The sequence below is a fragment of the Cricetulus griseus genome (genome assembly GCF_003668045.3).
Source record: "Cricetulus griseus strain 17A/GY chromosome 1 unlocalized genomic scaffold, alternate assembly CriGri-PICRH-1.0 chr1_1, whole genome shotgun sequence".
Taxonomy (NCBI): Eukaryota; Metazoa; Chordata; class Mammalia; order Rodentia; family Cricetidae; genus Cricetulus; species Cricetulus griseus.
In genome coordinates, this window is record NW_023276807.1 from 232455325 (window position 1) to 232481263 (window position 25939).

A 25939-nucleotide genomic window follows, 5' to 3' on the forward strand; every position below is an offset into this window, starting at 1 on the left:
TTCAGGGATCAACACTATCATTCCAAAACAACTGGTGAGTATGGTTTATTGGACATAAAGTTTTATTTCCATAGCTATTCATGGATATACACTTGTCTGAGAACACTTGAATATTTACAAAATGGCCACTCACCAAGAGGCACAAGGAAGTATCAGAACTGCTATTGTGACTGCTGTTTTTTGGTGACAGCCTTTTCATAAGAACTACCTGGGGTCTCATAAGATCCACATCAATTCCCTGGAGAGTGATGCCTTCCCTAACTCCCCATAAATCTGCAAGGCTCCACATGACAACGGCTCTGTCCTGTCTTCCCACATCAGTGCACTGAGGATGAAACTCCCAACACAGATCCCATTCAGTACATGCAAACGATATCTGAACCACAACACAGGAGCTTTCCAACAGAGACAAAAGGGTAACTAGAACCCAGAACTCCTGTCCCCTTAGCAGTTGTTTAAGATTTATATCAAGGCAAGAGCGGGGAACACCTTGTGTTCCTGACTGTCGTGTGGCAATTATAAAAAGGAGACCAAAGTTATCCAGCTTTATTACCTTTTGAAAATTATTTGCTGACCACTATTGCCTGCACCTTGGATGAACTCTTCTGATCATTTCTCTCTGATAAAGCCTCCCCAGTAGCGGAGCTTCCTGGGACCCTTAAGGCACATCACAAAGCCAGAGGCCAGTCTGAGCACTGACTTTGAAAACTTCAATATTGTGCAACAAGCATTATTGATAGCCTTCCAAAGTCAGAGTCGCTTTCAGGTGCTAGCAATTTTAGGTAAAATGGTTCCTTTCTCCCCATGCTGAGGGTAGTAAGTAGCGTGGTCTCCAACAATTCAAAGCAGTAGGGTTCCCTAAAACCGTCCTGTGTCCTTTCTACCGCCTTGATTATCTTTCCCGGGGTCCTTGTTGGCAAGTCTCTTTCTTCTAAGCCCCCTATCCTACCACATCTCTACAAGCTTTGAGTGTGGAGCTCTAGCTGTAGGGGAGAATTATCTTCTCAGAAGGGGGAACCAATAAGAAGGGCTCCTTCACCAACACACATCTATTAAACCCACTGCCCTTATGGGCCTGACAGTCACCTGCCCATAGGATTGTAAAAGCCTGTAGGAAACGAATGGTCCTGAGATTGTTTGATGCAGGGTTGCAGCAAGGATCGACCCTCCTTGTTATTCTTGTTACTCTGTACCACGAGCTAAAGCTTACTCAGCAGGCACCCAGGCCAACCAAGTCACAAAAGCCCAAGTCACAAAAGCCCACGACAAAGTGCATGTCAGCAGTTCACAGAGATAAAAGGCTGGTAGTGGAAAGGGGAAGGTTAACGTGGACTGTCAGGGCTGCCACCATCCTCCACTTTTGTAAGGGTTTCCTCACAGTTCACTCCACCTTGATGGGATTTTTTAAAAGCAACCTAACAATTCCGAATTTAACAGTGCCATCTACGTAGAGTTCTTGACTCGGTCTCAGGGTGGTCAAGGAACCCTTTCATGATTAGGCAAACAGTCCCTTAATCTCTCCTCGTTGAAGATGGACAGTACAAGCCACAGCACTACAGTCCTCATCTGGTTTCCCAAGACCTCCTGACAGATGGGTGGAACAACCATGCCTCTCACCCCACCCAAACAAAACTCAGGCAGAATCAGAGACTCCACACTGAGGATCTTTAGAGGCTTTGACTAATTTCCTATCCTTTATGTTAATGGCTGCTGAGAGAAGAAATTATCAATGAGAGGATTTTGGTTGTTGTTATTTTTGGTCTGGCTGGAAAGGGGGTGTGGTAGTATCGTCACATCTTTTCACGTCCCATCTCTCCTGTATTCTGTGTTCTATCTCAACAATTCCTTATGTGAGGACAGCCATTGGCTGACATGAATGGCATTTTAAAAAATTAAAATTAAAATAAGGAAGTGGGGGTTTTTAATTTGACTGTATAGGATCACTAATTTTTGGCAGACCCAGGAGAATAATTGGTGAAGAAAGTCACTATTAAACATAACTAATATGACCCCGTGTCATTTGCAGAGAAACCGGAGTGGCTGTTTTACATTATCTGCTCCTCTGCATGGTCTCTTATGAGTTCTTAAGATCTTCAAAGACAAGACTTGAGATTGATTCTTTGGGGCTATTTTCTGTTCTGCGGAGAGTGTTTGTCACTGCTTGGGGCAGGTGTGTGCATGAATTATCTTAACCATGTCAGGGTCAATCACAGCAGTATGGAATCAGCCTGTCAGTAGCAGACTGATAAGCACAAATTTCAAAATGAAACAGATGTGACTGAGCCAGGCTAGAACCAGAAACCACAGGGCCAAAGTGAATGTTAATGCCTGCTGGGGATGAGGGTAGGAAGAGGCATGTGGCACTTGTCACTAACATGTGACCTCAGAAACCTCCATGATCAGTTTTGACCGTGTGGGTTTGTATATTTTCAGATGTGCAATGGGAGGCTTGTAGGCAGCTGTCACCCAGGGACAGGGGGCCAGGCGCTGTGCCCTTCCACTCTCCTGCAGACTTCACTGAGTCATTGGACATCAATAGCAGCTTTTACTTTGAACGCTTTGAAAAGTCCCCTTATTTTGTAGATTATCGGTGGTAAAACTTGCTTACTATCTGCTCTATAACTAGCAAATCTTCCAACTTCTTGTTGACAGCATTTATGTGAAGATGGGATTATGTGTAGGACTAGAGTTTATATTAGTATTCTTTTATTCGTTGTCATACAACAAACACATACCAACACCCACTAGGATGCCAGGAATACACAGATGAACTGACTATTTTAGAGATTATGCGGTCTTGGGTCTTGATGCTCAGTTTGCTGTGCTGGGAACCCTGGGTCCAAGTCTAGACTCTGGTTTTGCTGGTTGGCATTTTCTTTGTGTGACTGAAGAGTTTCGAGGAATGGCCCTTTGAGGCGCTATCTTGGCTGAGGCTTGAGTGGTTGAGTGTCTAAGTAGAGCAGCACAAGACACAGCCTCCTGCTGAGTGATATAGCCTAGGGAAAGAAAAGAGGGTAATTTCAAAGTCAATATTTTTTCTTTAAAGGGTTTATTTAGTTTTTGTTTTATGCATATGAGTGTTTTGCCTGACTGTGTGTTATGTGTTCCACATGTGTGCCTGCTATTACCAGAGGCCATAAGAGGGTGATAGACCTCCTAGAGTTGAGCTTACAGGTTATGAGCCAATTGGGTGATGGGAACTGAACCCAGGTCCTTTGCAAGAACAGCAAGTGGTCTTAGCCACTGAGCCATTTCTTCAACTCAACAATTCTATAGAACAAAAGTATTCACAGAGGTGAACAAAGGTTCTACTTCTGTGATTAGCATGCCCTAGTTACAGGCTTTGAGGACAGGAAATGTTCATTTCTTATTTTGCATTTTTTCCTTCCATGAGCATGGCAGTTAATCTTCACTGTCAACCTGAATACCTGGATAACCTAAAGATGGTTGAAGCACACATTGGGGGGTGTGTCTGTGAAGATATTTCTAGAGATGATCAACAGGGGGAGCCCCATCTGAATGTTGGTGAGTACCCACACTCTCTATTCTATTCCTCCTGGTTACCAGCATGTGAAAAGCTGTCCTGTATCATCACTTCCCTCTCATGATGGAATTACACCTCTAGAAACCATGAGCCAAAGTAAGTCCTTCTTAACCAGAGTGGTTTCTGTAAGATATTCTGTCATATGAATGGGAAGGGTTAAGTGACACAAGCTACTATAGTCATCAACTAGCATGTCAAGACATTTGGAAAGACACGAGCAATGAGTAGCCTTCTCATGTAACTTATCTTAGGTATCAAAACTTTCTTCACTCCAGAGAAAGATGCTGTCTGGTTTAAAATATAAATATTATTTCTTTCAGTGTTTCTCAAAGTACAATCCTCACTGTACCCACTAGATTCTCTGAATCCATGTGCTTAAAAAATTTCCCATTATAATTCAGAACTCTACTCTCTTCAAAGACCTTCTGCAGTTGAATCCCAAAGAGCAAGGTCTGGAATCTGCATTTTAGTAAAATGACATTCAGATTTTGTGAATACTACTAAATGCCTCTGCATTCAAGTTTATTGGCTTTTTTGGCATTTGGCTTTGAAAACAAACCACCAGATGGTGCTTCCACCTATTGCAGACAATCTCCAGTAATCACCAAACCCCAGGTCCTTGTTTGCTGCTTTTATGACCATGGTAAACTTATTTATCTCATGTGGGTTTCAGTTTTCTACCTGAGTTTGGAGGACTGTGCAGCAAAGGGGGTGCACAACTACAGATACTCCTGTAAGATCAAGGAATTAGTAGCAATGAGGCTTTCCAGTAGGTTGATGCTCATGATGGTTTACGTCTTTTGAAACCATGGTTTCATCTGTGCTTTGTAAAATCAGAGTGGACTTGCTAGGAAGGGAGAAAGAGCAAAGTATGAGCAGATGTAAGCCATAGTCTTTGGGAAGTCACTTCTTGCCTGAAGTCCTCATTGACAATGGCTGGCTTAAAGGTCTTCATCAAATTACATAATTTGAGTAGGGTTCTGGTTCTACAACTGTATATTGTACATAATGCAGGATATATGGGCTATGCCAAGTGCTTAAATGTGTAGCTATTATTATTGGGAGTAAACTATGTTTGATCTTACACAAACAGTAAGGAGGGGAGCCATTGTTTGAGCTTATGCTGGCTTTCCAAGACCAGTGTATTGATCTACTAGATCAAGTTCATATAAATCTCAGAGAGTTGTTAACATTTTATAAGAATCCATACTCTAATTTCTTTAAACCCTCTTAATTCACCTATAAAACTTCACTGTCTATTGTCAGGGATAGTCATTTTTAAACTTGGCTAGCCAACCATGTTGAAAAAATAGGTTGGCAGAGGCCATTCTTCTTGAATTATTTATCTGGAGATGTGACTTCTGGCTGTAAAGAGTAAGTACCCTGATGATATGCCTGATTCTGGTAGGGTAGTTAAACTCACCCAGCTGCTGCCAGTACCCAAGGCTGTGGATGTAGCGGGTCTGTAGGGCCTTCCACTGTGGCCTGGTGTCATAAATCTTCATGATGCTGTAGAAGTAGCGCCGCTGCCCTTGATTTAGATCCTATTAGGACCAAGAGGTGACTTTGATAAGCCCCTATGCAATTACAAGTGTGACATGTTCAAAACAAGTGTCCACAAGAATAAGATGCTTCTCTTAGGGTGACACAGATTTTTAAAGCACATGGGACACAAATAATCAGGAAATTTCCCTTCACTATTTATGTAAACCATCTTCTCCTTGTTTGGATGATGATGAAAACAGGGAAGGAATAAGTTCTAGGTTCTGGAATTCATAATTTTATGCTGAGGGAGATGTAAAAGCTTCCGGGATATGAGGATTTTTTTTTCCTTATGGAGAAAAATAGGCTACACAGTGCCTGATGGATGAAGGCATCCAGATAGCTGAGATGTACAGTGGAAAGTTCCCAGTAAGGAATCAGGATAGATGATCAAATAAGCAATGTGCTAAGAGATCCACATTGACAGTAAAAGACGGCTATGGAAACAGAGGAGCCAGGCATGATGGTACATGCAAGCAGTTAGGAGGCAGGGGTCAAAGGAGCACTTCAAGTTCAAGGCCAGCCTGGTCTACCAGCGAGTTCCATGCCTTCAGGGCTACATAGGGGGATCCTGTTTCAAAGAGAGAGATAGGGAGAGGGAGGCAGAAAGATCAGAAGTTCAAAGTCAATCTTATGAGACCCTGTCGCAAAAAAAAATAAGTGGGGAAAACTGACAATGGCATCAACATTCTAGAGAAGTCAAGTTAGAATAAGTTTGTCCTGGATACAAAATACCCAAAAGACGGAAATCTCAAAGCCAACTGAAAACCATGTGGGAAGCTGCCCTTACACTATTACACATAAACATAGGTTAAAGTGACTTATTTGTTAGATATTTTGTGGGGAACTAAAATCTGAAACCTGTGAGACAAAGTTTTAAGTCTAGAACCTTTAAATTTGATATTGAAAAGCAAACCCAGAGTAAAAATAGCAAGGGTAAGAGCCTCACAATATAGGACATCATTTCGCTCTCAGTTTCTGTATTATGTATTCTTGGGGATAATACATTTGAGAAGAGAAGGGATTTCATTCCTGAGTAACTAATTAAGCCTTTCACATGATTACAGGCAAGATAATAGGACAGATGCTGGCCCACTCAATAGCAAAGCTTCTCAGTAACAATGAGAATTTCCCTTACATCAGAGAAAAATCTTGTGAAAGTTATAGTTTTTATTTTATCAAGAAAAACTACACCTACTTCCTCACCTCTGTAAAACTTTAAACATCCTAAATGAGAAGTCAGTAGAAGGTTACATTTCTCATATTCTTACATCATCCCTTATCTTTCTTGGAAGAGATGGAAGCAAAATGAAATTGTTACAGAGAATTTCTATGTGAATGGCTATAATTAGCCTGGTGGGAAAGAAGCTGACAGCTCAAGCAGGAAGCCACTATGTTGATGCTGCCAATTAAGTGAGTTTCCTTGGTGGTGGGTCAGGGATGCAAGGAGAAGACTGCTTCTCAGACTCTGGCCATTGTGGGGGTTTAGGGTCAGGCTGTTCCAATACACCTTCATTTACTCCTTCAGCAGGCACTTACTGCGGGTCAAACAACAGCCACCTCCCACACAGACAGTAGAAAAAACTTCTCAACCCTCCAAAGAAACAAACAAACAAAAAAGCCCTTCCCTCTTCAAACAAGATGTCAGACCTTCAGTAATGAATTGTCAGCAGCAGAGGCAGGGACTTGAATGCGAGGTATCTGTGGAACATTCTGGAGCTTGTACTGCCTTTTCAAGTTTCTCCCCATTTTTCTTTGTCTTGTACCTCCAAGGAATAACAAACACAGAGCAGTTTTTATTTTGTTTAACCAGTTTTGGGGATGGGCCTAAGACAGTTAGTAAGCAAATAATTAAATCATTTTTTTCCAAAGAAGAATATTTTCTTCTATTTCCAAGTAATAGATGTCTTCATTCTACTAGTTCCCTGTCCTTTCCTATCCTTGCTCCTTGTTATGGGAAGAATCATCCAGGACCCCTGTCTTCCTGCTTCAATGTGTCCAGAGTGGGCATCCTGTCTACAGCAGTTACTTCTTTACAATCTTAAATGGTGCTATAATCTCATCTGGCTCTCAAAGTAATGTCTATGTCTTTGGAAGTTTGGGGAAGAAATTTAAATGGGAGAATAAAATATAAAATAAGATTATCCTTCCTTAAATATTGTTGGCATTTGATTAGTTTCCATTTATTTATTTCTTTACTAAGCAAATATTGTATTTGATTTTAGGAAAAGATGATCACAATACGAGTACGCTATGAACCTTCCTAGGTCATCAAATGTCCCCAAAAATACAACTGCTGGCAGACACAAAGTGTATCCATTTCTTGCATACTTAGATCTGTGGTTTTACACTACTATGTTACAAAAGAAAACTATGACTCCATTATGTTTCCCTCCCCTTCCTGACAAAGGACAGAATGAAGGACTTCCCTGCAGTGACAACATCTTCTTTCTCAGTGCATTGGGGTTTAGAATCTAAGGTTTATCCAATAAGGAAAACCTAACAGTTGGAGAAGAAAAGGTGTGTTGGTTAGGGTTGCAGAGGCAAATAGGAACCCCGAGCATTTTCCTGTCTGCTCACTCCTCTGCCCTTACCAGTACAAACTACAGATGACAGAAAGAAAGAACACAAGAAATCAAGTGTAGCAACAGACCTTCTAGATATAGCAAACTGATATCAATACCTCTATCATTACCTAGCTAGAGAAGAGAACTGGGAAAAGTGGCCACACAGCTTTAGAACCAACAGACCTGAGTTTCTTCCCTTTTTAGCCTCCCTTCTGTCATCTTCATGATGGTAGTTACAATGCCTGCATCATCGTTTATTTGATTCACTGAGGTCATGAGCATAGAGCTCTCATCTCCACCTTCCCCTAGTGAATGCTCATTTATGCCCATACATTGGTTCATCACATACTCATTCTGAAAAAATACTTTAATAGACAGGTGTGGCAGTGCACACCTTTAATCCCAGCCCTTGGGAGCCAGAGGCAAACGGGACTCTGGGAATTTCCGGCCAGGCTGGTGTCCACAGAGAGTTCCAGGACTATGTAGAAAGACCCTGTTTCAAAACAACAAAAATCTCAATACATGTGGGAATCCCTATTGGTTCTGATATGAGATCTATCCATGGGGATATTCTATAGCTGAAATTTGTTATAGAAACATCAGTCAGCCTCTCTCCGGGTTGTGTTTCCATGATATAAGCTCCTAAATGAAACTATGAATATTTTATGTAACACTGCTTTTCTCTAGTGGGCACCTAGGGATCTGAACCAATCAAGGCATACTCTTTGCATGTTCTCCTTGATTGAAACCCCCACTCTTCCCTGCACTCTTATTTCAATATTCCTCCTCCCATTTTCCAGGTCTGCAGAGCAAAGAATAGATATTCTTCAAAGCTGGAATGATTCCTTCTGTCTTCAAATAGTGCAAGGAAATGACTGATGGTGTTTCTTGTGACAACAGTTCACGTATACTTTTTCTTGGGCTATTGCTGACGAAATCCATCTTACCCTTTCAAGTGGTCTGCACAGGATAAAGTTGGATTAAAATGCCTGGTGAATGCATGGAGAAAACAACCTACAAGTTAAATGAAATCTGAAACCAAAAGACAGATTTGCATAAAAAGAACTTACCTTATATTGGGATTCCCTGTTTTAAACACTAACATCCATACCCAGGGTAGTTTTCTTTAGTCATACAACAGTAGCAGAAATTCAGTGTGTTGATTAAACTAATATCCAAGCAACACCAGGGGATGAAACAAAGAGCTGGGGAAACTTGGATGCATGCCTTTCTGTTTCTGGGTAAGGGTTTTGTTACTGTTGTTGTGCCAATGGAGATAGATAGTAAAGATTAAAGGGAAAAGAAATCTATTAGTGCAACAGGCCATTCCATGTGTACTCCCCAAATTTGGAGTCAGAAACATTCCTTCCCCTTGCTCAGAATGGGGAAGGAATGGTTCCAACATACATAAGGCAGAAATTTGACTATGATAACCAATGGAATAAAATGATAATTTAAAATAATGTTTTTCTTCTCATTTCTCGGGGGCACTAAGGTGTTCTCTATACTCATGTTCGTTAGAAGCTACATACATAGCAAAAGATACTGCCCACACTGACCTGCCTTTCTCTGTGATGGCATCATTATTTCTCAAGAAGCATTTTTGAGGGCTATGTGAGGGGTATGCCAAGATGGAAGATTAGAAGCAGTTTCCTGTGATGCCAGGATTGAGAAAAGTCAGATAAAAAGGGAGGGGCATTATGCAAAGAGAGAAAACATAGAAGAACACTAGAAAGTACAAAGTAATTCAGAGACAGCTGAATAGCCTGGAGAAATACAAGGGCTAAGCAGCAAAAAGTGAGAAGCCAATCCACCAGGCTCCCCAGTGGAAGAAAGAGAGCCAAAGACATTTCCACAATATAAGCCAGGCAGGCATGGGGCTGGTGAGATGGCTCACTGGGTAAAGATACTTGCTGCCAAGCCTGACAACCTGTGTTTGATAATCAAGTCTACACTGGAGAGAACCAACTCTCAGAAGTTTTCTCCTGACCCCCTCCCCCGACACACACTCATGTATGTGTCTCTTCATATGTGTATGAAGAGGGTCGGTTCTACACTCAGAAGTTTTTTTTTTTTTATTTTAGAAACAATCTTATTTTACACATCAATCCCCCCATTCCCTCACCCTCTCATCCTCCCATGCCCCCCCAACCCACCCCCACCCATTCCCTAATGATAGTGAGGCCTTCTACGGGGATCATCAAAGTCTGTTACATAATTTTGGGCAGGGCCTAGGCCCTCATTCATGTATCTGGGCTGCAATATATCCCTCCATAGGGAATGGGCCCCCAAAGTCCATTTGTGCTCTAGGGATAAACACTGACTCAACTCTTAGAGGTCTCATGGAATGCCCAGGCCTCCTAGCTGGTACCCACATTTAGAGGGCTTGGTTCAGTCCAATGCTGGTTCCCCAGCTTTACAACTAGGGTCTCTGTTCTCTCACTAGGTCAGGTCAACTGTTTCTGTGGGTTTCTCCAACATAGTCTTGGCTCCTTTGCTTATCCCTTCTCCCTCTCTACAACTGGATTCTGGGAGTATGGCTCAGTGCTTAGTTGTGGGTGCCTGCTTCTGCTTTGATCAGCTACTGGAAGAAGGCTGTGGGATGACAATTAAGGTAGTCATCAATCTCATTATAGGGGAAGGGCATCAAAGACAGCCTCTTCACTACTGCCTAGATTCTTAGTTGGGGTCATCCTTGTGGATCTCTGAACATTTCCCTAGTGCCCGAGATTTCTCTCTAAACATATACTGGCTCTCTCTATTAAGGTATCTCTTTTCTTGCTCTCCTCTATTCCTCCCCTGTCTCAGTCTTCATGATCCCTCTTGTTCTCCTCCCTCCTCCTACTCTTCTCCCTTTCTCTTTGTTCTTGCTCCCTCCCCTCTCCCCGCCATACTCCCAATTTGCTCAGGAGTTCCTTTCCCTTTCCCTTTCCTGGGCGGGGGCATTGTTTCTCTCTTAGAGTCCTCCTTGTTTCCTAGTTTCTCTGGTGGTGTGGATTGTAGGCTGGTAGTCCTATGCTTTATGTATACTATTCATATATGAGTGAGTGCATACCATGCTTGTCTTTCTGTGACTGGGTTACCTCACGCAGGATATTTTCTTCCAGTTCCATCCATTTGCCTGCGAATTTCAAGATTTTATTGTTTTTTTCCCATTGTGTAAATGTACCACATTTTCACTATCCATTCTTCAATTGAGGGACATCTAGGTTGCTTCCAGGTTCTGGTTATCACAAACACTGCTATGAACATAGTTTAACATATACCCTTGTTGCATAAATGTGCATTCTTAGTGTATATGCCCGAGTGGAATTGCTGGATCTTGAGTAGACTGATTGCCATTTTCCTGAGAAAGCCCCATACTGATTTCCAAAGTGGCTGTGCGAGTTTGCACTCCCACAAGCAATGGAGGAGTGTTCCTCTTTCTCTGCATCCTCTCCAGCATAAACTGTCATTGGTGTTTTTGATTTTAGTCATTCTGGCAGGTGTAAGATGGTATCTCAGAGTTGTTTTAAGTTGCATTTCCCTGATGGCTAAGGATGTTGAGCACTTTCTTAAGTGTCTTTCAGCCATTTTAGATTCCTTTATTGAGAATTCTTTATTTAGTTCTGTATTTAGCCACTTTTTAATTGGATTATTTGTTGTTTTGGTGACTAGCTTCTTGAGTTCTTTGTATATTTTGGAAATCAGCCCTCTGTCAGATGTGGGGTTGGTGAATATCTTTTCCCATTCTGTGGGTTGCCGTTTTGTCTTTCTGACTGTGTCCTTTGCTTTACAGAAGCTTCTCAGTTTCAAGAGGTCCCGTTTATTAATTGTCAATCTCAGTGTCTGTGCTCATGGTTTTATGTTCAGGAAGCATTCTCCTGTACCAATTCGTTCAAGGGTACTTTTTCTTCTAAGAGGTTCAGTGTGACTGGGTTTGATTCATTTGGACTTAAGTTTTGTGCATGGAAATAGATATGGATCTATCTGCAATCTTCTACATGTCAGCATCCAGTTATGCCAGCACCATTTGGTGAAGATGCTTTCTTTTTTTCCATTGTATAACTCTAGCTTCTTCACAGTTTTCCTAAGTCCTAAATTTATCTGGCGATTTGGCATGATAGACTTGTGTGACATTGTGGCACTTTCTACACTCGGGGGCTATTCCCAAACAATTGGGTTAGGGGCCATATTGCTTAAGGCTGAGAGCTACTAAGGAGGCCTGAAAACATTCAGGTGACTGCATGAAGCAATGATGGATCCTGTGAGAACTTGATATGGACAAGATTAGAAAGCTGCAGGAGGCTCAGACTGTGAAGGCTGGTGGTCTTACTTTCTTTGTCCAGAAATAGGTAACCCCATGATACTGACAGCTCCAAACCAGAAGTTAGCAAGGCTCTGGAACTGCGTAGTTTCCCATTTGCCATGCAGCTCTCAGGTCCCTTGGACATGACTGCATTACCCTCTGTCCTGTAGTATGCTTAATATCAAGCAAGATTGGGTTCTTTAATAACATATCTCAGTACTTCATCACCTCTTCCACACCCCAATATCCTCAGAAGACACCCCTTAGACTTAGACATCAGCAATCCAAAGATGTACAAACTGGAGAATCGCCAGTGAGAAACTGCCATGCCCACAGGCTACAAAGCTACCCATCGTCAGAAGTAGCTCATGGTACACAAAGACATGGTTAAAGCAGCTGATCTTCAACCATGCCAGGCTCAGCACCAGTTCAACAGAATAAAGGTCTTCCATAGTGCTGCTGTTTGCTTTTCTATTGGTGGCTTAACAGTTGGTTTTAAGTTTATTTCTATCTGATTTTGTCTGGTGTTATTGTTTTTTCTGACAATTTGTTACCTTCATTTTGAGTGGTACCGGATTTTGGACCCTCAAGTGAAGATTGCTTACTAAAGAGACTACAAAACCAGAAAATACATCCATCCCAATAGATGCGTAAATCACAACACAGAAAAAAACAAAAGCCATGAAAAATCAAGGCAAAAATAATTCTTCTAAAAGATCATAATTAAAAAATGCAAAGACACTGGAATCCATGAAACACAGGGTAACGGATTCAGAATTTATAAAAAAGAAAATATCAGTGACTGCAAACAATCAGATTATTGAAGCAAGAAAATCAGTTCGGGACCCTGACAAGAAAGGAGAAATATAGATGGGAATCTGCACCATGGATAAAAATCTTGACACTGTGAGTAAAGAAAGGAAAGTGAAATTTAGCCAAAAATTGGGAATGCATCTCACCCAGGTCAGACCAGCTAAGATTAAGAACACAAATGGCAATGCTGTTGAGAATATAAGGAAAGGGAGCCTCCTGCATTGTTGATAGAATCCACCAGAGGCACAGCCTCTGTGGAAATCAGTGCAGTGATTTTTAAACGTCTAGACATAGATTTAATATGTAACCCAGCTACAGCACTCTTGGGCATAAGCCAAAGGACTCTACTTCTACTGCAGAGTTAGGTGCTCATCCATGTTTGTCCTGTTTGTCCAACAGCAAAGATATGGAAGCAGCCTAGATGTCCACCGCCAGATGATTGGCTAATGTGGAGCCAGTATTAGTTATCTCTGCTGTTGAGATAGAGGGCTCTGACACAGGCAACTTAAGGAAGAAAGGGTTACAGAAGGATAGAGTCCATCAAGGCAAGGGAGGCATGGCAACAGGCTGGGAAGGTGTGACAGCAGGAGCAAATGCCTGGATAATCACATTTCTCACACAGGAGTCAGAAAGAACAGGAAGAGGAGCAAGGCTATAAACACTCAAAGCTGTCTCCCAGTGACACATTTCCTCTAGCAAGGCTCCACTTCCTAAAAGTTCCATACTCTTCCCAAACAGCACCACCTACTGGGGATCAAGTGTCCAAATGATGAGGCTATGGGGGTATCTCTCATACACATCACCAAAGCATCTATACATGATGAATTTTATTCAGCTATAAAGAAAATGACATTAGGAAAGTTGCAGGATGGAACTGGGAAATATGCTGAGTGAGATAACCCAGACCCAGAAAAAAGAGTATATGTGTTCTAACTCATATATGGATCCTGTGAGCCACCAGCAAGAGAGAGCACCAGCAGAAGGCAATCTCTATAAGATAAGTCTTATAAAATATATAGATTTATGATAATTAAGACTGAGCTAGCAGATGAGAATCCTAGTCATTGGCCAAGCAGCATTTGAACCTAATACAAGTCTCTCTGTGCATTAATTGGGGCCCTAACTCGCGTGGGCGGCTGGCGTAAAGTGCACACGTGGCTGTGGGGCTCTGCATCTTTTGGCGGAAAGATTGATCGTAACAGGATACTAGAGTTTAATCTTTAGGTTTATATTTTTGAGTACCTGTAGAAGCTAGGAAACTAGAAAGAGACCACTAGTGGGGGACGGAAGGGGGAGATCTTAAGTGGGGGTGGCAGGACACAGTGGTATGAAGGGGAAAGGGGGAGAAATGATGGGGAGATAAATTTAAGTGAGGAGAGGGATGGGGGAATAGGGCAGAGGAAGGTGCTGTAGGAATATAACTAACACTGAGGGTGATGTATAAAGCTATACAGAAACCTAGCATTATATAGGCCATATATGTGCACACACACACACACACACACACACACACACACACACACACACACACACACACTCACGGAGCTCCCTTACACAGAGACTAGTGTGTAAAATTCCATTGCCAGGTGTGAGATATATTCCCTCAAGTTATTGGTTAGAGGTGTCCTGAGACCCCCAAAACAGTACAAGGAATTGTCACAAGAGCTGGATGATCTTATTTCTAAAGACATCACATACTTTGGTCATAGGACATTAAGAAATCAAGTTGGTACTGACCAGGAGCAACAGTCTTACTGAGATGAGAACCATATGAGTTACAATAATAACTGACACAGCAAGATGCCCATTGGTGCAACAGCAGCATGAAAGCTATGGGAGTAACCAACCGCTTTCTAATTGGATTTCAGGCCACTCCACAGGAGGAAACCTATAATGATGCCATAAATCTGGCCAAGAAATAATGGTTGGAGAACTCACAGCCCCAGAGGTGAGTCTACTTCTATTATTTTGTTAAATGAACTCAGTATCAAAACGCCTTCTGAATTTGTATCTCTGTACCCACAGACTAGGGCTGTTCTCAGAATTCAATGGAGAAGCTTCGTTGTGCCATGGGCATTGTGAATGCAGAGGCTCACAACCTATCGAGGCTCAGTGGATAAGTGTCTATGGAATGCTCAGATGTAAATGGATGTCTGTATCCTCTGTCCCTTAGAGAACAAGACCATCAAGGAACAGGAGGCAGAAAGATTGTAGGGGCCAGTGGCTGGAGAGGACAAGTACAAAGCAGTGTCTTCTGGACATGACACACAATCCATTCATGAACTCACAGTAGCTGTTTGCCTACAAAATAGCTGTCTAATATAAAACTAGTCAACATTCCAATATGGAGAGGAGAGGGGCTCATGAGCCCCCACCGCAGCTGAGGAGCTATTGACAATGGATGGTGTCTGGGGTAGGGAGAGTCCATTTTCTTTAGTGTGTGGCCCTTGGTAAGCCTGCTATGCTCCAGTCGATGCCCTCACATGTAGGAGTTTACAGACAGCATAAAGTCTTGGGGTTATGAAAAAACAGGACATAAAGTTGGGAGAAGGCCAGGGTATAGGATACATTTCAGAGGAGTTAGAAGGAGCAGAGAAAATATGATCAAAATACATTGCATGAATGTATGAAGTTCTGAGGGTTAATTAAAATGATATATATATTAAAAAGAAATATTGGAAATGCAAACTTCAATGACTCAAATAAAAATATCACCATGGAAATCATCATCAAGCAGAAGAAAGAATGCCAGAAATGGAGGAAAGTCCAAAGAAGTACTTTATTTATTTATTTATTTATTTTTAATTTTTGGAAGTACTTAAACACTGGTGTTTTATATTAATCACCACAACTTTCATAATTCTGGAATACATCCAGAGATGGAGCCTAAATATTTCATAAGGTAGATGAAGAAGCTCAGGTGAAAACTAAAAGCATAGAAAATATTGTTAATAAAATTGTAGCAAAAAAATCTCATTTAAACACAGAGGCATTTATTTTTAGACTTTATTTATTCTTTTAAATTTCATTTACATTCTAACCACAGATCATGATGTAGAAATCTACAGAGACAGCTGACCCAAGCTCGTGGAAACTCATGAACTTTAGACCAACAGTGGTAGAGACTCCAGGGGACCCAACAAGAGGCATTTATAACCCCAAATACTCATGACCAGGGAAGAACCTTGTAACAGTCAAGATGTCAAAACTGCAAAGCAAATAAACAGTATTAAACCTGTGAAGGCAAAATGCTAACTCACCTCCAAAAGCAGAAGCCCAAGAATGAATGAGATCACAACCAAAACGTCCACAGCCGTAGGGCTCTTAGCTAAGTGTGGAATGCGAGACTTTGAACACTGAAAGGGAATGACTGCCAAGCAAGATTCATATATCCAGTAAGGTTCTTTTAAAACTAAGATGAAGCAAAGACATTCCACTACAAGACTGTAGCTCACCCTCTAGGGTTGGGGTCCTTGAAATTTTACCCTGCCACACTGGCCTGTCAACTGCTGTGATCAGTGTTAAGGTTTTGCTTAAGATTGCAGACATGTAGTTTCCCTGTCATGTCTAGAAGACAGTCTTGCAGCAGACTTCCAGGTTCTCTGGTCCTTATAATCTTTCTGGGCCTTGGTAGTCGGGGTTGTGCTATAGATGTATCAGCTGGAGGTGGGCACCCCTTAGCCAGATGTTCTCTGCATTTTTACCAATTGTAGATTTCTGTGATGGTCTCCAAGAAGCTTTTTTGATGAATCATAAGAGCTACACATTTCTGTGTTTATAAGGATAAATATTTAGGATACTTACCAAGTATCATATTTTTAATGTATTTTTCATACATCCATTTTTGACTGACTCCCATTCTCTTCCAGCTCCCTCCAGCAGTATTTACGTAGCTAAGATACAGAACCAGCATGCATATAGATGAGATGAACAGACAAATGGATTTTTAAAATGTGCATATATTCAATGGATTATTTTCAACCATAAAGAAGACTAAAAGTGTTTCGTTTTGTAGGAAAATAGGTGAACCTAGAGATTATGTTAAACAAAGCAAGACAGACTCAGAAATGTAAACATCATGTTTTATCTCATACATAGAATATATGTGCGTGCATACATAAGTATATGTACACATACATATATATGATAAAGAATTAGAGGTGGAGAGGAAGAGAGGGCAATGGGAAAGAATAAAGAAAAGCAACTATTCATGCTCTCACTTCACATGTGAAGTTTGGCTATGTATATATGAAAGACATGAAAATAAAAAGGGTCCATTTGCAGGGAGAGATAACACTGGTGAGAGAGGGCAAGGAAGCAAATCAATGAATTACAATAATGCACATGTAAGAAATGTCATAAACTTATTTTACACGCCTACTAAAAATCAATTAAAATTGTTATAAATGAAGCGACGAACTGAAAAAGCACCCTGAATACAATTTATCTGCAAAGAGAAAGAGTTGAGAGAAAATGAAAGCCTTGACACCGAAAGAACACATGGATTGAAAATTCTTTGGCTGAAGGGAAGAAAAGGCTCTGGGAGATAAGAGCGTTGAATCACACACCTTAAAGATGAAAGCGTTCCACAGACATAAAGGTTTGCAATTCTTGTCAATAATTTGAATACATTCCTTCTGGAAATAAGCATGGTACAGACAAGATCAGTAAATAGCAGTGGAGAACATGAAGCCTCACACAGTATCTGAGGGCTTACCCATTCTTTTCTGGGAGATAAAGAGCTGTGTGTGCAGAGCTGAGATTGCCCACTGAGTCTTCCCTGGATGCTTTTCTAGAATACGATGCCTTCCAGAGCACACGGCATCAGCTGTTGTTGCACACCCTTGTTCATTCACACAGTGTGCTGTAGTGCCCAGTCAGGGAAATACCAACAGATACAGGTGTTTGATAATGAAGGCGTTTATCTAAGGCAGTAAGTTATAGGAATACTAGTGGTAGCTGGGATAAAACAAGACAGGATTGGGTTATCCTATCTATTACACTAGCCATCACCAAGTGATTTCACTAAATTAGTTGAATACAAAAGAGAGCGTAGCTTATCCACACTCCATTTGCTTATTTATTCCTGCCCTAATTGCTGATAAGACTGTTGTCACCGCTGCTGCTGTCCCTACTGTTGCTGCTACTATCATAGATAAAAGAAGAAATTAAGGGATAAGAAAAAAAAAAAAAAAAAAAAAAACACCTAGTGGTTTCCCCCAAACTTCCATGTCATGTATCCCCTGGATGCCAGCTTGCAAGGAATAATGGGAAATGCATTTATAGTTTTCTTACTGTCATGGGAAAAGAAGGGTATAGTAGGGTAATGATGAGCCTGAAAGATAGTGGGCCCTATGTTGCACACTTTGGTCTGGGATTCAAAAGGTCAGACAAGAGGTTTAAGAACTTCAAAATGTGTCCAATGTTTGCCCATGTTACTAAAGGTTGAAACTTTGTAAGAGAAAACAGTAGATAATTGGCTGGCTGTGCAGATGGTTTCCAAGAATGAGATTTAAACTTTTAAGACAGTATCTTAAGATTTAAGAGTGATGAGATGCTTTATAGCCTCAATTTAGGAGAAAAATAGAGTGAGTTTCTGAGGGCTAGAATGAAACATTTCAAATGGAATAAAACTAATTACAAGCAGAATTTTTGTAGAGGATCAAGTGTTGAAATGGTATACTGAACCCAAACTCCTAAGACTAAATGAAAGGATTTATTGAGCTGTTACCGAGGTTAACCAGGACAGAAGGACTGGTTCCACAAGTTCTCCTGCTATGCCTCTGGCACACGACATGATATCAGCCAGCAAAAGGTCTACTGGATCTAGAAAGTCAAGTAAATTTGAAGTGGTCAGTGGAAGTTGTTCATAAGGAAACTACATTGACTATAGACCACAGGTGGATTTTCGAAAACAGGGACAGCTATACCCTAAGAGGGCAGTTTATAAAGAGGAGTTTTACCTCTGGATTGGCTCAGAGGCTGTGTGCAGTGGCTCCTAGGGTCTCAAGTAGGATTTGGGTTAAGGTTTGCTGGTCAGTTTTTGTAAATTTGACACAAACTAGAGTTACCTGGGAAGAGAAAACTTCAACTGAGGCATTGCCTTTATCAGATTAGCCTGTGGGTATGTCTAATATGTCTACAAATACCTCTTGCCTTCAGAAATTGGATTTTTGCTGACCTTGCAATCAAATTGCTAACATGCATGGGACCACCTAAAACTTTGTATTCAACCTATTTTCCCATTGTGTACTCACCTTGTTTAAATTTACCTGCCTTGAAAAAAACATTGTAACCAATCTTACTATGCCTTAGACTCCCCCCTTCCATCAACTTTTATAAACTAAACTACTAAACTGACGTGTGTGTGTGTGTGGGGGGTCTGTGTATGTCTCTGTGTCTGTATGTATCTACGTGTCTGTGTGTGTGTTCATGCTTTGTGATAATCAAGGATTTAAATATTCACAGTCAGTGTTGGAAGCAACATACGAGTTTAAGTTAATAACATCTATTTTCAGTTTTGAGAGTCTGAGTACTGTTCGGGGTCAGTATGGGTCAATAAACCAATTTTTTTTTCTGGTAAAACTCTTTATAACATGTCTGTAGAAAGTGGTTCCTTCTGTTCCCACACAGTTGTGTGTACTGTACAATAAGCACAGAATAAAGCCTTTTGTAGACACAGACAAGACAATAGACAAGATGGAAGACAGAAGACAGAGCATGATTAGACTCACTCTTGGTTAAAATGATCCTGAGGAAGTTTCCTTTCCCGAATGCCATGTTCCTTCCATCCCCACAATGGTGGAGCTCACGATGGTCACGCCTCTTTTTCTTTTCGTGTGTGGGTGCTGTGTACACATGGGTGTGTATGTATGTTTTGCATGTGTTTTGGTACACATATGGGAGGGGTGTGCATGTAGTGGTTCAAGGTTGATGTCAGGAATCATCCTCCATTGCCTCTTCGACTTTATGCATTGAGGCAGGATGTCCCAGTCAAACCCAGACCTCACAGCGATGGTTGGTCCTCTTAGCTTGATTCTGGAATCTTGTACCTGCTTTCCAAGACTGGAATCCTTGGCTGGCTACCATACTTACCTGGCTCTTCTGTGCGTTTCTAGATATCCAAACAACTCCAGACCTCAAACTTACACGCCAAGCATTTTTACCACCGCTCCATCTGCCCAACTCCCTGCTCTCCTCACAAGATTTTAAAATATTTTTCATTACAGAGTAGGGATATTTTTTCTGCAAACAAACTCAGTGTCATAGGTCTTCAATTGCAATGCCAGAACTAAAATCCAGTTGCCTGAAGGCTGTGATTTCTCCCCTTGGTCTCTGAAGCTAAAAAGAAATTCCAGTAACACAAATTCTACTGTAATAGAAATTTATCCCTCCTGTCCAGCCATTGTCTACTGACAAGATTCATGCATCTTGATTCTCTGTGTCCTTGGGATGTGTTCTATCCACACCTGGAGGTTGCCCGAATAAGGGAGATGATCAGTTCCATAATAATTCACAGCTATATTTTGGATAAAGATGTTAGTCTTATTGTCCCAAGTCACTGACCTTCCAATGAGGCTCTTAGGAAATGTCCCTACAAAAGGCACACCCACCTGCCCCAAACACACCAAGGCATATCCAATACACAGTGTATCTCAGAGTGGAGAAACCTGAAAACCATGGAAAACCTCTCCAAGCATATCCTGATTTTCAAAGAAACAAATTGGATTAAAATACTGTCCAGTGTATGACAATGAATTATCAGCACAACTTGGAGAACCTTTCAAAGAAAATGCTCATCTCATCTAATATTACTTATACATATATTTTTAGAGCCGATCCTTTGGTATTAAATAACTAGGTGGTGTGTTCCTCTCTGGGGGAAGACTGTTTCTTCTGCTCTCGGCATTCCTTAGTTGCCTATAGCTCTTTGTCTAGGGTTTAGATAGTTCTCCTTTTGGTATCAAAATGTCTTTTGGTGTCATTCTAGCTCAGGTCATGTTTGGGCTGCCATGTTGATGAGACTTCATGGGTGTAGTATCTCTGACATGTGTAGGAGACATAATCTCATGGCAAACTTCTGTTTTTCTGTCCATTAAAATGTTTCATCTTCTCCTCTATAATTATCCCTGTGTCTTGTTTAAATTTTACACCAAAGGTTCCTGAATAACTAACAGATCAAAGACAATAAGCTTCGGTGGCATGCCCTGGTCTTTTCCAGTTTTGCAAAGGACCCAAATGAAGACATCATAGACATGTTTATCATACTTTTTATATGACAGCTATCTAGATGGCATGGTGACTATAGTAGGTGATAGAATTACTACAGAAGAGACCTTGGCTGGTTAAAACAATGACTGTACCTGTTGGAGCAGAATTTAATGAACAATTGGATAACTATAAAAAGACAACAAGAGATGTAGGGGTTCAGACCCAGGGGAAGGAATTTCAGGAAGAGCTACTGAGATTACTGCAGGGATTTTAACATACATAGACTGCATTAAGTGTAGCTTGTAAAAGAAAAGAGACCCTGGGATTCCCATGGTGTGCTTTATTCTGGAGTGTTGTGCTCATTCACAGAGCATACACACGTTGTGTTGGAGGCTAAAATCAGAAGTGTCAAGCATAGAATGAACTGGCATATGTGGAAGAACTATGAATTCAGTAAAAGACCAACAGTCCCAGAGGTTCTACACGGGCAACATATGGGAAAAAACTAACAGGGTTACTACATTTAAGAGGCACTAAGCTTTATCTCTAAAAATTAGTATTAATAAGTAGAAGCTGCAGGGCTAAAACTTCCTGAAGGATTGAACAAACTCAGAAAGGAACATTTCCCATTTTAAGAAGTCTTAAGAAAAACAGAATCATTTGATGTAAAAATGATACAGGATACTTAAGCCCTGTATTGGGACCCTGGCCCTATAAAGCTATTATTCTCAGAGCCATGTATTAGTCATTATATGCTGTCTCACTAGCACCCCTACTGTTCCACAGACTTCTCCAAACATTGTCCACGTTTCTCTCCATGCACTTGAGCATCCTAAATATTGTTTCTCACTATGAATCTGGCCATTTCATTCATAACTCTGGTGCACTATGCACCATTCTGAACATCTTATGTGCATGAGCTCACTGAAGTCTCCTAACAATGGGATGAGGTCTATGATATTAACATCTTCATTTTCTTGTAACAAATATAGAAATTAAAACATGCTACACATTATGAAATTAATGTTTATGCCCTCCTCAAATTCATGTGCTGCAATCTCAACCCTCAACATAATGATAGATTTAGATGAAGTCAGGATGGCAGGACCATTTTGGGATTAAAGTCCTTACAAGAAAATGAAGGACCACCAACAAATGAGGACTTAGTAAGAAAGGAGCTGCCCACAAGCAAAGAAAAAAGATCTTTATGGAAATATATTGCTTATGATCTAATAAAGCTTGCCTGGAGATCAGAATACAAAGCTAGCCACAGCCATAGAGGTCAGGCAGTCATGGCACACACCTCTAATCCCAGGACTCAGGAGACAGAGGCAGATGGATCCCTGTGAGCTCAAGGCCACCTGCTAAATGAGAGTGAATCAGTCTAAAAGAGAAATGGAGCTCATGCCTTTAATTCCAGCACCAGAGAGGTGTATAAGACAGAAGCAGGGTCTCAGAGCTGACATTCAGTCTTCGGCATTCAGTATTAGGCAATTAGTCTCCCTCCATGTTGCAGACACCATCTCCCCAGACTTGGTAGAGGTAAGAGCTCTCTGGCGGCTTGACCACTTGGCTTCTCTGATCTTCAGCTTGAACCTCAATATCTGTCTCTGGCTTTATATTATTTGTTCTACAGATCTTACCTGGAACTTGGCTTGCTGATACCTTGAATTTGTACTTTTGGGCTTCTAGAACTATGAGGAATAAATGTGGTTGAGGCTACTTAGACCATGCTATTCTGTTGTATAACCTGCTCTAAGACAAGGCCCAGTTCCACAGCTGGAAGCGGTAGAACTGAGACCTGAACTTAGGCAGTCTTACTCTGGCATCTGAAATCTTCCCTCAAGGCACAAGTTTCATTCTAAAATGAACATTCTAGAATTGTGCCTGTCTCACTTCCTATTATATAGGAATTTCACTTTTTTATTTCCTTGTCCTAGATATAATGACAGAAGAATAGGCACTCTTGAAAGTGGAGAAGCTTGAAAGTGAAAGAAGGAAAGGAAGCTTTGTATCCATCAACATGATCACAGGTAAGACCCCTGGGGGATATCCTAGTTCACAGAAAATGCTGTCTGAGACAGCAGTGTGAAATCACAGTGATCACAGACCAAAGGTGACTCTGGGAATGGTCTGACATGTTAGCTTCTGTGTTATATTTCCACCTTCACAACCAAGCTAACTTATAAGGAGAAAAAGGGCATTTGGGCTCATGGCCTCTGAGGTTCGTTTGGCCCTGTTGCTCTGGACCTGTTATTAGACCATACATTATGCTGGGAAGGTATGACAGAGAAAGTTTGTTCATTTCATGTTAGCTAGGAATCAAATAACAGGTCAGGGAGTAGCCACAGTCCCAGAAACCCCTTTTTAGAGCATGCCTCAATCCAAGTCACCAGGTCAAACCTACTAAAGCAGCAGGTCTCAACCTGGGGGTTGTGATCCCTTTGAGGGGGGTTCACATATCAGCTATCCTATATATCAGATATTTACATTGTGATCCAAAATGGTAACAAAATTACAGTTATGAAGTAGCAACAAAAACAGTTTTATGGTTGGGGATCACCATAACATGAGAAACTGTATTAAAGGGTCACAGCATTAAGAAGGTTGAGAACCACCATACTAAATGTTCACACTAGTGGTATGGGTTGCTAACTAAGACTTCAACACATGGCACTTCAAAGGGCCAAGTCTGTAGCCTGTGGAAAGACAGTCAGGATCCAAAATATAGTGGCTTTTGTCCTAAAAACAGAACACCTTAAATTTAAGTGGGTTTCATTTCAATCTTAATGTGCTTGAGTTATCAGTTAGCAGGTGGTGAGAAGTCATGTCAACAACTCGTGGCTTAAACGTACAGGACTTGTTTATTCTTGTCCCTTTGGAACAAATGAAGAAAGATGATTGGTGGTACTGGATCACTGATTTGGGGTTTATGTCTGTGATTCCTTATGGTGTTAAGATGACATCATTAAAACTGTTGAAGTAGCACTGAGCAGAGAATTATCTCCATGTGCCTATTCCTTATCCAAGGAAAAAAACCTATATTCCAGAAGCTTCCTAACTAAATTTCCACTATCTCATTGATACATCAGCCATAATTGTTACCACTGAACAAACAAACAAAAGACCATCTCAGAAACATACCATGCCTTGTGGTGATTGCTCTGCTATCCAGGGTTCAGCAGTACATTTTTAGGTTGCCAGGAAACATGGGTCATCCAGGAAGTCTGTTACTGGTATAACTCAGTTTTGGAGTCCTGGGCTACCCCGCAAAGGTCTTTGTATGACAGAGGCCATTGACTCTCTGAGGAGAAAGCCTCTGCATGCACTTGGCACGTTCTTCTGGTAGCATACCAACTTAAAACTCAGTGGGGCAGAAAAGGACACTTCTTTCAGAGGCCATAAGGAGGCATGTGTATTTGATGAAGGTAACCAAATACTCCACTAAAGGCATGGGTTTAGACCAGAGGACAGGTTGACCTTTGCAGAAGCTGAAAGGTGTTTATCCAGCCTTAAGCAAACATCCTGGGCTGCCAACAGGGAAGAAGGCGATGAATGGCTTTTAGACCCAGAGCACCAACAAACAGCTGCTACAGGTGGCGATCTGACCTATCCACACCTCAAAAAATATAATGGCACTAGACTGTAGTGTTTTTTAGGAGATAATTGTCCTTTTTTATTTCTGTTTTGCACCTCAAGGAAGAGGAAAGAGAATGAGAAAGGAACTATCATTTATTATGTGTCTAGTATATGCCAGAAACTGTGCTGGGAGCTGAAGATAAACTATTTTATTTATTCATAACCCTTTGAGATAAATATTATTATTATAGTTCTATGCACGAAAAAAATGAAGACTTTGGGAAGTAAGTTGACAATTTATATATATCATGTACAGTAGAACTGGGATTTATGCCCAAGTTTGTATGGCACCAAGGCATTTATTCTTTATGCTATACTGCATTGGCTTTATCACATTTTGTTCAATTTGTTTAACAGTTATTTCTAGAATATTCTATATAGAGTCTCAAAAAAGATGCTTAATTCCCCTCAAACAGGGAAGGTCTTTATATGGGTAAGCTCAATCCTTTTGTTCCTATAAAACTACTTCTACAACTGGTTAGAAGTGGATCACTCAAAAAATTCCTGTGTTATGTGAGAGATTTTTATTTTTCTGAAAGTCCTCACATACTGAACCATACAGTCAACCTGTAACCAAAACAACCTGGGCTTGTAGCTTACTGACGAATCAAAAAAGAAACATACATTTTACATTGAGAATGATGTCTACATATGTCTTACATAGATAAGCATTACTTATATGCATTAACCATATAAGAGCTATTTTATTTAAAATACATGACTGTAAACTTAATTTCTAATCTTTTGATACAGGACCAAGGCCCTTTATTTGAACATAAGCAGTTAATCTCTGTAGGGAGCACTGAAGGATTGCATTTATTACAAGGAAAATTTGGTGGTCGTTAGGGAGGCTTTTGACTCAAGGCCATTGTAGAATTGGCTAGTATAGCTCAGGAGACTAACTGTCTCAACCTTGGGCAGTCCTACTGAATGAATCACCACACCCAAGATGTCAATAAGACTCCTATTGAGAAATTGACTGATGGGATTTTATGTTAACAAGTATGAAACACCCTCAATGCATTGCTTAAGAATTAGAGCTTCATTGCTTTCAAATAGAGGCAGATCATGGAGGGCACTTGTGAGACAAACGGGGTTCAAAGGCCTCCTTGTTTCTATTGTTTCCCCCTCTTTTGCAATTACATTACCCTAGGCACATGGAACGGGGCAACACAGTTTTGAGTTGCTTTTAATTATTAACTACTCCGAGTCATTCAGTGTAGTTTGTATAGAATCAGCTCTTATGATCAGATTATATAGTACTTGGTAAAGTGTCCATATACATAACAATGACATAAACAAGTTGGGCAGCACACTCCTCATTGGAAGCACACA

The 25939-nt window shown here is 40.9% G+C and overlaps 1 protein-coding gene across 1 annotated transcript; it reads right to left on the reverse strand.

Moving 5' to 3' along the window:
* Window positions 1-2716: 2716 nt before the first annotated feature.
* On the reverse strand, window positions 2717-6835 carry Fam216b (family with sequence similarity 216 member B). The gene is given in 4 exon segments (XM_035453114.1): window positions 2717-2832; window positions 2835-2996; window positions 4968-5088; window positions 6737-6835. Coding segments are annotated over 4 exon segments (498 nt in total).
* Between the last annotated feature and the right edge of the window lie 19104 nt (window positions 6836-25939).